The following is a 12,387-nucleotide window of genomic DNA, read 5'->3' as shown; positions in this document are numbered from 1 at the left end:
TCAACAAATGACAAGCAATCTTTCACAAATACTGATTTAAAACTAAATGAAACATTTCTCATATTCACCTTCTTCTATCTCTTCCTCTTCATTTAAATCATTTTCATCATTTTCTACATTTGTTTGATTTGGCCCTGAAATTGAAAGATGAAATGTGTCATGAAGCTGACGATTGAGTGTTCAAATGTAAAGATTTGCTGTAACACTGATAAAAATATATTCAGAACAATATCTTGAATAATAGAATGGATCAGTTACTGAAATACTAAGTGTGAACAAAGCTACTGAAAAGATGAGTACACATGGAATAAAGATTGCGTACTAATAAAACATTTGCTTTCAAAACACTATAGTTAGTAAAATCTTGCATCTAACATCCTGAACTGGGCTCAGGCAATGGATATTTTGGGCATTATTTTCACTGATTTGCAGAAAAGATCAATAAAGGGAATGTGGAGGACCATTTTCATAACAATTTTTATATTCAATGTTTGACCTTTGACAACAAACATAGACAATTTTTTTACACCATATAAGTAATTGTCACTCTTTTCTAAATCCTCCCACATGACTTCAAGACTACAGGATGTAACTTGAAATCATGACAGAGGGTAACTGAAACTAAAATATTTCTCAAAAACTTACTTGGCAAATTAGCATAATGAATTTCTCTGATGGCCATAAATTCATCTTCAGGTGAAATGTCACTGGCACCAAAGATATCATTTTCCGGCCATACCTCTCTGCAAATGTATAAACATTCCAAAAGTTTACACATTTTATTGCTAGACATAACACAATACACTACTGTGGCTCTCTCTTGGGACCATTTAATTCTATTATCTCTTTACTATGTAAGCCATAAATCGATGATGATGCTTGACTATTTTCTTAGGATTTTCAGAATCTTTTCTGTACGTTGACAATTATTACGGATAGAAACTTACCTGGCTGCTCTGAACAAAGCGATGGCCTCGCCTCCTTGAGCATTGTGTGTGGCCTGTTGGATCTGAATCATGGCATTTGCCCTGAAACGACAACAGTTGTTGATTTCAGTACAGGAAAATCATCAGAATTACAAAATGTCAATCGATCCACATGTGTTATTTCTTGAAATCAATCAAGGTTGTTTTCATCATAGCAGTGAGAAATTATTGTGTATGCAAACATTTGCATACACAAAAATTTATGTAAACTACCCTGAAGGTGGATCGGCTATGAACGGTCTCAGTTTTCGAAGTTGCCCTTGAACTTCTTATTTATCTAGGCACATCAATAAAAATATTTTAAATATTAATATGTTGTGATCTGAACCACTCTATTGTGCGCCTTCTGACCAATTACTCTTAATGAAAAAATTCCATTCCACAATGAGCCGATAAAGTACAGTTTGCTCATTACACATGCATCAAGTACATGTATTATGAATACAACACTCTGAAATTGATTGATATAATGTGTAAATGGGTCTATGATATGAAAGTACATTACAGTAGTACGTAGCAGTTCAGAGCTGAATTAAAAAATATCAACAAGGGAATTATTTTGACTGAGTTTACCATAACATCAGAGTCAAGCAGATACATTATGACATCAAATGCATTGAAATACAGCAGGAACCACTGAGTAACATTATACTGGTGTTTTTTGCTATGGGAAAAAGTTTTGGAAACCCTATATAATTCCTGTTTTGTCCTCTTATAGGATTGTGTTAGCAAACTTCAGGGAACCTGGGTAAAATTTACCAGACATAGCGCTAAACAAAAACACTGTATACACACCTTTGTTCTTCAACTGGTATGTCTGCAGCAGCATCAAACGGTACAGCGTTGTCTGGGATCTCTTCTCTGCCTTGCAACATAGCGGACATGTCACTGCTCACTCTATCCCATAATTCATCTAGCTCCTCTTCCGGCAGAGCTCCTGCTGTCTGACTGCTTTCTGTCCGGGCAAGACATTGAAGAACTTTGTTTTGTTTCAGCGTTTTGATGACATTAGAGGTGCATGGATAATAACATGACAAAACCATAAAAGCTATGACCATTTTCTAAGACTTATGCTGTAAATTTCACTGAGAGTTGAAATAGGCTCAAGTCTGGTGAAAATGTTAAATAATAATAGATTCTATTATTTTTCTGGCAAATCAGCTAATTCAAATCCAAGGTCTTACACATCAAAATATTAAAATTATATCCCTATGAAAATTATTTACAGTATAATTTATCAGCGAGTGACAGACTGTCGATTTGAATATTTGTAACATGCATCACCTTCAGTGTTCCTTGGTTTTTGTTGCTTCTTCTTTTTCTTTCTTCTCTTTTTCTGTAAGATTGGAGAAAAAAAAAATTTTCAAACTGCTGGATGAGAACTTTGACATTTTGCATGAAGCAGCCATCAATTATCGTGGCGGTGATAATGCATGGATGTTACAATACTGACTGGTGCTTGCCTGCACAGTCATACTTGTATGTCCATACACAGGACGTAAACGTTACACATTTCATATACATCTTCCCTATACAAGTATGAAATTTCTGTATATGCTGTGGTCAGGTGTAAACACAGGTTTCTTCTCAGATATTAGGTGTTTCAAAAAGACTATACTGTACTTCTCCAAGAGTGAAATGTCTGGAGATATTTGTAACATGTCATAGGTAATAAGGCGATACCGAAGGATTCAAATTGCTAAGCAACGGTTGCTAAGGGTAATTTCCAAAATCAATGAAAGTAAAATTTTTCATGGTTTTCTTTGCATAATAAAGATTTACAGAACCATACAATTCCAAAAGACGCAGGTTTGTCGCGCGATTGGTCAGTGACGTCACACATATACAAATTTTCACAGCTCTACTTTAAAACGTTTCAGCTCCTACAAATTTGCACCAAATTTTCCAAAATTTCAGAATGTAACACACGAGATATCTGTTTAGGGCCCCTAGCATGGATTAGGTTATCTGTTCAAGTACAAACGATTTTTGAACAGGAAAATATCTATGGTGTCATTTTGTGATTTTGAGCATTTTCAAAATACCAGGAGTCGAAAGTCCATAGAAATCACTGGAACGGTAAGATTTTGCAAGTGCAAAAGTGCGCGTTTGGAATGTTGCAACCCACGCGTATCACCTTAAACAAGGTATCTCTAAATGCAAAAAGGAATGGCAAGTCTAAGTATGTTTTATTTAAGCAGGGTCAACCAACAAAGTTTACGAAACTATTTTAGTGTACCTGGGTTCCTCTGCAACAACAATGGATTGACAAAAAGGTCACTACAGAAAATCAAATACACTATAGTCTATGCCTGTCCATTGGACAAACAGATTTATTAGTCTATTGCCACATGATACATGTAAGTTGTAAACCAAAGACTGTCTCACCTGCACCAATACACTCCTCCTGCCCTTGGTAAACTTCTCCAACATTTTCACAAACACATGGGTGGTCTCGATCAAATCTTTCAAGAAGTTCCTGCAATGAAATATTTAATAATTTTTACATTCGGCTCCTTTCTTAACAATTTTACAGTCACTTCACCGCCAGACAAAGTTCAACTTTTTCCAGAACTGAGGCGTCCAAAGCGTTGCAGACATAAATATCCAACATACCTTTGGAGTCTCAGAGTCACTTAGGGAATGTTATTGACTGCAGACAAAACATTTCACCGACATAAGGGGTTTTAATGGGCACAGACGTAATGTTGAACTTTTCACTCACCTGGAGAGTCTAACTGGATCATATTTCCGAAGCAAAGTGACAAAGATCTCCCTGTATTCCATCACATAGAAGATGTTACTCTTAATGACATTAGCACTGTCCACCAAGGATGAATCCTTGCTATGGCCCATGGCGTCCAGTGACAGTAACAGCTCTTTGTATGCCCTCATGGCAAGATGCATTCTGGGTAAAAGAGATGATGACAGTTGGGTAAAATGCTTTCAGGTTTTTGTTTGGAATTATGCACACATATTGAAATGCTGCATTTTGTCCAAGCTGGCAGCTGAATTGATTGGTTCTGTGACTATGATGAAAAGCATCTTCCTGACAAAGACCAAAATATGGACGACTTTCACTCTTGTAACATCTTTGCTAACTGTCATTGATCGAACCCATAATCTCTGCACTATATTCGGGGAAACACAAAAAGTTTGGGCAAATGGTCTCCTGCCTTGGGGTATAACGTCCCTTGTTTCGGCTATATTCTTTTTATTATCTCTCCTACATAGTTTGCACTCAAAAGTTATTGATTTACTTGCAAATGACAGTCATGCTTTATATTTTGATATTTGACGAAAATCTGTCCAACAAATTGAACAATTTTAATCATTAAACGGTATATTTAAATATATTTTAAATATATTTAAATCACTGGTTTGAGGTTTGTCGATTTTTTATGCATAAATTTCTAATAACTGGATTTTCAATGTAAAACACGTAAATGTGATCTTTCATAAATCCAAAATTTGTTGAGTTGAAAGTGGTTTCAGTATGATTTTGGTCAAAGGATAACTATGTGGACCACTATGTCATCAACAAGTTGCCATCCCATCCTGTGAAGCGCGCAACATTTGATAAAGTATGTAATGGCAAGGGCTATCTCGAAAAGAATGAATTTGGAATAAATCTGCCGAACTATTTGCTGACAAGCAGCATAACAATAAGAAATACAGAAACAATTAATGACCTATTATTACTTTAGGGTGTCATTCCATTTTTCTACAATGCAGTTTTCATAGGTTTTGCCTGAACCTCTGAGTTGTACTTACCTTCTTGACCATTGAGTAACTTCTTTCTTGTCAGTCAGCATCATCTCATAGTAATTCTGTAAGTTTGTCTCGATGTAGTGAAAACTCTGAACAGAGAATGTCTCACTGGAAACAAAGTGTGAATTAAAGTGAGTTGCTGCTAGGTGCAGACCATAACAAATTTTCAAACATACATAACATCTATGAACCTGTAAAACAGCAAGGATGGTGGCTCACAGGCTTTGGTGTACCGTCAATGTTGTTTTCTCGGTGTATTGCTATTTACATTTTATGTTTGGTATGTCTACAGTCATTCTCAAAAGAACTTCTACCATGTTGTTTTTAAAACCGTTAAAATACTTGGTTCCAAACTACTCCATTTACAATCCTAGTTTGGAATTTATATTGTATTTTAGAAAATTATTAATTTTTAGGCAAAAGTGAAAAGAAGAATAGCAAACTTTGGATGGAAAGTTCAGTGAAGATAAACAATGGTTATATAGTCTGCCTACCTTATCACGTCAATTCTGAAACTGTGATGTCTGCTAAACTCCATGAAGAACCTCATGGTCCACAAATAATAGGATTCATCATTCTTTTGAGCTCTGTCATGAAGTAAGCTATCCTGTAAAAACATGCATATTGGGAGATCTTGTAAGTTTAATCCTTTTCCACTAGGTTTATCTGTCTGTCTCGGGTCAACCTAGCTTATACTTGAGGAGTATAACTTGTTACATGTGACCAGCATTTCTGTCGAGGTTAGTGTACAGAGATAAATGGTTTGGATACCCCTGTAACATTTCTGTTGTCACCGCTTGTAGTTTCATTGATATCCTCGGGAGCTTTGGTAAGTAACAAGGAATCTTGGTAAAATCAACTTGAACATCGCCCTCTCTAGACAGAGATACAACATATTTTAACAAATTTAACTATTTCAGAACCTTAAAAACACAAAATGTGACCTTGTCATGGTAATATTCAAATGGCTGAAGAAGTTTGCAGGTTTTGCTTTAGTTGAAACTAAAAACATGAATACTCTCAGCATGCCTCTGTATGTAAAGGTATGCTTGTATGACAAAAGGAAACCAAAATAATCAAAAAGCACATATGAAGTGAAATATGAGATCAAAGATGCAAACAGAAAAAACACTCAAATTTACAGTGAACTCACCCTGACAGCATGCATCAGTGGATTGTAACAGTTCTCCAGGAACAGTGTACAAAATTCTTTTAGAAAAAGACGGATGCTGAGGGTTGACCTCCTGGTGGTGTCTGAGTCCCTCATGGGGCGTCTGTTTCGCGGTTTTCGTTTAGGAGCCTTCTCACGATCAAATGTGATAGAATCAGTGGTGATGGGTGATCGATGATAAATCAGATCTTTGTCACTGATTGACTTTACATTCTTCAAACAGAACGTTCCACCAAATCTTGAATGTCTGGTGTAAAACAAATAAATCGGAAAGCAGAAAGAAAAATTAATAAGAGTTACTTACAAAGTGTGCGCTGAAAAATGGACAAATACTCTGGGCTATTAAATGTTACTGACCTGGGATTAAACACGTTTGACATAAACATTGGTGATGATAAAAGTCCACCACAATCATACCTTGAAGGAAGGGCATTATAACTGTTCAATTTAACTAATTTGACTGCATTTGGTGTCAAAAACGCTGCGTTAATAACATTTTAAAAGTTTAATACATGCTCTTTTATATGGTTTAAACATTGCTTTATTCAGTGAAAACATTCACCCACAAATTAGTACTGCTGCAGAAATACTGAAAAAATAAGGTGAAGATTTACATGTATGCACATTTCAAGATCTTCAAAAGATCTTCAAAATCAATAGAAAGAAAGCAAGCATCTTCGAAATCTATACATTTGCACTCACCTTGTACTGAACTGTTTCACCCGGGATTTTCTCTCTGCTTGCTCTCTCTGTCTCATCATTTCCAACTCACGGTCATCTTGTTCCTTCTGTACGCTGGATCTTCCAATGCCAGCTCTGGCAATCTGTTCTGGGTCCTAGATACATGTATAAGGGTTTGGTAAATGGTGATGTATTCATATTACATTCTATGAGACTTGATCTACCACTGATTCATTAGCACCAGTGTACATTGACATAACTGAACCTTGGATCGTACCCTGTGTAACCATCCAAGCAATATTTTCCGTTCTGAATTGTTTTAATGCAAAAGGCACAGGACCCATTTTTAGTCAAAGTTTCTTACATTTATTTTTAATCACTGCACATTCCCAGAAAATTAGAAACTTAACATACACATCGCATAATGTACTATCATAACAAGGTTTCCACCTGTGCAACTCAAAAGTTACAGGGTTTTCAGGCTTTTTTCTTCTGGTCAGATTAAACCTTGCCCTGTATTGGCCTAGAGGGCGCACTAGTCAGACTGAACCTTACCTGTTCCCTCAGCATCAATGAGATAATCTCTATAGCGTGCATACACCATTGCTGTTCACCCTCAGCACTTGCAATGTACAGCAACAACTTGTCCATTCCACTGGTGTTCAACACCCACAATACTTGATCATGAATGCTGGCGTCGTCATCTGTTCTCTGGTGCAAAATGAAAAAGTAAGGATGAAGTTCACTACAAGAATCTGTAAACATTGTCAAACACGATACTTCGGTATCATAATTTATTTTCCACATGGTGTCAAAAAGAAATATAATATTTAAAAAAAAATGCAGATACGTATATAATGGACATCTTGCTATCTTGTATTGGTAACTTTCCATGCTTTGTATACATACATCAAACATGTGATGAAAATCCTATTCACTAGCAAATATGGACATGGAACAGTATACAGTAAACCTTACACAGGAAACCTGAGTAGATTTGATTAAAAGTAGTGAGGTCCCAGCAAGGACTGCACGCAGAGGTCAGGTCCATCAACTGATCGTAGTAATGGCTATAGGTCCCCTTTGTGGACCATGGAGGCAGCAAGGTCATTTCATTGACCATGGTTGTGGGGATACATAGGAAGTAACTTTACTGTAAAAAAACTTGGCCACACCATCCAAAAGACCTTTCACTCAACTTTTTCCCCGAAGACAGTCAAATACTAAAATTTCAGACGACAGCCTGTATGGTTTTTGAGCTGGAATGACTATTATTTGAATGTTTCTGAAATGTTAATCAATACCTTTTCTTCATTAGGATCAGCGGGGACATGGAGGATGTTTCTGACAAGCAGCAGGATTCGTTCCATCAGTAATGTGTGTTCTTCCCTTCTATCTTCCCATTCCTGTTTGATGAGGAAAGAATGCATCATGTAATTATCATGAGAATAAAAACTGTTCCCTTTTTGAAATTGCTCTCAATCTCGTTTTGTACTCTACGGTATGTTGACTTTCAGACACTGATATCTGATAATATTTTTATGCAACAGAGTAAAACGTTCCATATTTCAAAAAAAAACCTATGTAGAGATATTTCTTGGTAGAACTGCCTCTAGAAAAACATCGTCCATCTGTCCTTTATTTTCCATGTAAGTACCTCACAGACATCCGAGAAACAGACAAATGCGTTACTGTGTTGTTTACTCAGGTATTTAGGTAATATTCATATGACGTAACTATCCCTATATTCATTCATTTGGCTGGCTGGTCAAGTAAACCAAAATTTTAGCACAACAAAATCCAACCTATAAAATTTACCGCCATGTGACACATTATAAATTATTCACTTCTTCAATGATGCTTTCATCTTGACTAGATTTTTACTCTGACTGCAAATGATGATTTTCATGATCAAGACAGGAGATGCTCAAATGTACATGTGAAGAAAGTGCAGTGAGACAAATCTCATAAAACAGCATTTTATTATGCATCCATACATACAACTGTATACTTGCGATAGCATGAAGTGCAAGCAATTGCTACATAGGTCTTTCTCACATACCAAGTCCAACAACTCTTTCAGTTTCCTTGCCAGCACGGCCATGAAGTCTTCATCAGCAAAATGCTCTTTACTGGCTTGCAAGTGATTCTGTATTTCCAGAAAGTAGTGCCTGAATGTCTTGTCTTCCGGAATCTTGTTGCCAAAACACAACTCAGCTGGCTGAGTCAAATTCACCAGCAACCTGACGATAGAATCAAACCACAGTTCAAAATACATCAAGATTGTGTACTACATGTACATTAGTACATGTACCGTAAAATATTTTGCCAGATCAAAGCAACTCTTTGTAAAAGAATACCTCTATGAAAAAACATCTATGGGACAGACAGATGATTGATGGATGATAGCTTTTTTGTCATACTTACAGGAATCAGAAAGTCTCACATCTCAGTTATTACCATATTGAACATGTACGAATAAAGATTTAATTCATAAAAATCTTATAGATGAAACTTCTAGCATTCACCCAAAAATGTCTCCAATAAACGGAGGGTTCAAAAACTGAAAGATTTATTAAAATTAATTCACAATTATTCAGTAATAACAGTAATGTCCAATAGCAGTATGACCTTGACATTTGCAATGACTACAACCTTTTTCATTTGTACCAACAAAATATATTTACATGGTCTTCATTGACCACCACAGAAATTTTGATATCAAACCCTGGTATCACATGTAGGTATGTATACACATGAACATCATGAAGGATATCTGATCTGAATGAGGCCATCTGTGAGAACATCTATGTCAAATACACTTATGCTATGAGATGAATGGTTTCAGTGCAGCAGATGATTTACGGTCTTTGTGTTTTAAGCTCATTTGAATACGTTCTGCACAATATGAAAACTAAAAATAATACTACTTCATACACCGTCAAACCAAATGACAAGTTCCCAGGTGAATCAGTTTTATGGACTTCTCAGGAATGGATACCTTTATACATAAATTTTATACAGACGATGGACACCACTGGCGTCCAGGTGATCCCACAAGATCAATGTGGTATGTACTGTACTATACTGTATACCAAATAGGAGCTAAAATAATACATCTATCAAAAACTGGCTTTCATTGCTATTTCCTTGTCTCACCTGATAACAGTTTCAAAGAGTTCATCATCTTCATGATAGCTTACTATGATAGGAATCAGATCATTCTGAACAATCTGTGCGTGACCAAGTTGTCGACGGATTTCACGGGTGTCATCCTCCCTTCTCAAGAATCTTATCAAGTCTCGTACAGTTTCTGGCAAAACGACAGTTTCAGGTCAAATTTCAACATACATGTGTGACAGTCACTGAGGTAAATTTTTCATCTACACTTGCCATCAAAACAGGCACTTAAAGTGTATGTCCCGCATAAATTCAAAGTTAATTTTGCTTAAAATGAGCCATGCTATATGATTTTGCCACCCCTACTTTATCAAATAAATGCATCACCCCAATGAAACGACGCGGTTTAAATATTATTAAAATGCAATATGATGTGCGACTTTGAAGTTAGCTGCCATTCGGGTTGTTTCGGAATTCGCGGGCATTGCCACCGGAAATGACGTAACTAATAGAATGTACGAGTAAGTGTGTTCACCTCGGCCATAGCGAATGCTTACCGCTGTGGCTTCAACATGGTGAGAAGTTACGCCTTTGGTGGCTGAAGTAACTGCAGCCATTGTCAGTTTATTGCATTTGAGGATGATAAATTAGCCGCATTTGACAAAATTACAGGAAAGGGTCGGAAAAGAGGCATTCAGACAAGCGTTTCTGCGGTGCACATTTTCGAGTGCCGTGACTTAGAATAAACACGGTTCGGAAGCCAGATGTACGGTAAGATAGACTTTAATTCCTGGAGTTACTACATCGATTATGTAATCGCAATGCCGTACCAGTACGACCATTGTCACCAGAAAGCTTCGCGTGTATCATCATCAACTGTGGACAAGAGCGAGAACAGCAGCAAGACTGTGACAGGTTGCCCAAAACATGTCAAGGATGCGGGGGCCGCGGAGAAGTATGGCCGTGTTTACATCCCCCAAGACTGATCGCCGATTCAGATGCTGTACGAAAGTGATTGTAAATAAATAAATGAATACAAGTACTAGATCTCATGCATGTGTGACTCTATAATTAGTAACGTTAGGAGATATCTAATTTATATTCCTAAAAAGTTTACGTAGTGATTGACTTACTCTTTGCGAGACTGAACGATAGGTTGTGTATAATACAGCACGGCGCTGCCAGTAACAGTGACACAACGTGTAGCATGCAATTTGCAAAGAAGTTTATACTGTTGACGAAGCAGTCGCGTTGTCGTCATCTGTTCCCTTCTGCTCGACTAAGTCTCCCCTAAAATATTTTAGCTTCTTTGAGAATTTCGCAGTCATGAAACAATGAACACTGTGCTTTATATCGCTGAAATTTAATCAAGAAAAAAACTGCGGAAGCGTAGCTGATCACTCCGTCACAGAAATGGCCGGCTGAGCCGCCCGGCCTCGGGTGCCAGTGTGCCCGATATTTACATCATGTCAATTTTAATTTATCTCTTCTCGAGAATTTGGCTAGACATGTCTTTACGGTCACATATTTCTAAGAGTGCCAATGTTCATGTGATGTTTTATAACGCCAAACTGAAGATTTTGCGGCGAGAATACTACTTATGCTAACATGACCCTCAGCCTGTTCCACTTCAGCTGTTGATAGGAAAGATGTGTGTTATGAACGGTGGACAATTTTCAACTTGGTCTCTACTACATTTATCTACAAGCGTCATGGTGTAATTCAAAATTTTATATACAGATTTTGAACGAGGCAATTTGTGTTGAGAAGTAATAATAAGGTGGGATGGCAACTCCAGACATTTATATTTTGTTAGCTTGCGGTTGTTGTACGGTAGTGCACTGGTGTGTTTGACTGTGGTCACGGTGGGCTTGTCACTGACGCGACGGTCAACAAGAGTTCCGCTCTTGTTCTCGTTTAGGTTAAGGTTCCGACCGTTAAAATTTGCAGGCCCAGTGTTCGCGCTACCGCTCGCCAGACGGCAAAATGGCGAATTGATTCACTCATTGGCGACTCAGACGGTCAGAACATCGCCAGACTGGCGACTCAAAATTTGTACGTTCGGTCGCTTTTTTCTACGATGTTGTGTTGCATTGCGGTATTTGTTTTATTTCTTGGGGAGTCTTTCGCCAGAGTACTACCGTACTCATCTAAGTATAAGCCTCGCCACTGTTTTCAGAGTATAATGGGTCATAAAAGTCGGTAAAATTACTTTTCAGATCAAAGAAACCAATGGGACATCGAAGTTCCCGTGATAGCTTCGTGAGGAAAATGGCACGTCTACCAATACATGTACTTGTGCCCCTCCGAAATGTCCCCGTTACCTAAATAGAATAGTCCCACTCCAGTGACGTCCGCCATTGTTTGTTCACGTTCACGCTGTAGGTTTTCCCGGGGGATTGTCATAGTCTAAACATGTAACTTCAGTTGTTTTCAGCGATCATCCTTTCATCTGTGAAGAGCTTTTACCGGTGACCATTACAATTTTCACTGTTATGGTGTTGTTTCCACAAGACACGGACCGTTTGATCTTGGAAAGTAGAGTTGCTTTACGTGCAGCCAATGCACATGCCACAAGTTCATGGTTCACACCATGATCTTGAACATGCATACATGATATCTTTGTTTCACGTTCATATTTTATTTCAAGGTATGATT

At 37.5% G+C, this 12,387-nt stretch overlaps 1 protein-coding gene across 1 annotated transcript in view; it reads right to left on the bottom strand.

The window, feature by feature from the left end:
- LOC139117230 (protein timeless homolog) overlaps window positions 1-12,387 on the bottom strand; it is a 42,156-nt gene that overhangs the window by 12,989 nt on the left and 16,780 nt on the right. The window contains exons 3-17 of the mRNA XM_070680175.1: window positions 9,769-9,922; window positions 8,672-8,852; window positions 7,914-8,015; window positions 7,165-7,320; window positions 6,631-6,764; window positions 5,911-6,175; window positions 5,252-5,364; window positions 4,761-4,865; window positions 3,712-3,894; window positions 3,375-3,465; window positions 2,271-2,322; window positions 1,782-1,941; window positions 948-1,028; window positions 646-743; window positions 69-134 (exon numbers count right to left, since the gene is read on the bottom strand). Of these exons, the coding sequence (XP_070536276.1) occupies window positions 69-134; window positions 646-743; window positions 948-1,028; window positions 1,782-1,941; window positions 2,271-2,322; window positions 3,375-3,465; window positions 3,712-3,894; window positions 4,761-4,865; window positions 5,252-5,364; window positions 5,911-6,175; window positions 6,631-6,764; window positions 7,165-7,320; window positions 7,914-8,015; window positions 8,672-8,852; window positions 9,769-9,922 (1,941 nt within the window). The remainder of the gene's footprint in view (window positions 1-68; window positions 135-645; window positions 744-947; window positions 1,029-1,781; window positions 1,942-2,270; window positions 2,323-3,374; window positions 3,466-3,711; window positions 3,895-4,760; window positions 4,866-5,251; window positions 5,365-5,910; window positions 6,176-6,630; window positions 6,765-7,164; window positions 7,321-7,913; window positions 8,016-8,671; window positions 8,853-9,768; window positions 9,923-12,387) is intronic.

The sequence above is a fragment of the Ptychodera flava genome, chromosome 18 (assembly GCF_041260155.1).
Source record: "Ptychodera flava strain L36383 chromosome 18, AS_Pfla_20210202, whole genome shotgun sequence".
Classification (NCBI taxonomy): domain Eukaryota; kingdom Metazoa; phylum Hemichordata; class Enteropneusta; family Ptychoderidae; genus Ptychodera; species Ptychodera flava.
This window is presented reverse-complemented; position numbering and strand designations above follow the sequence as displayed.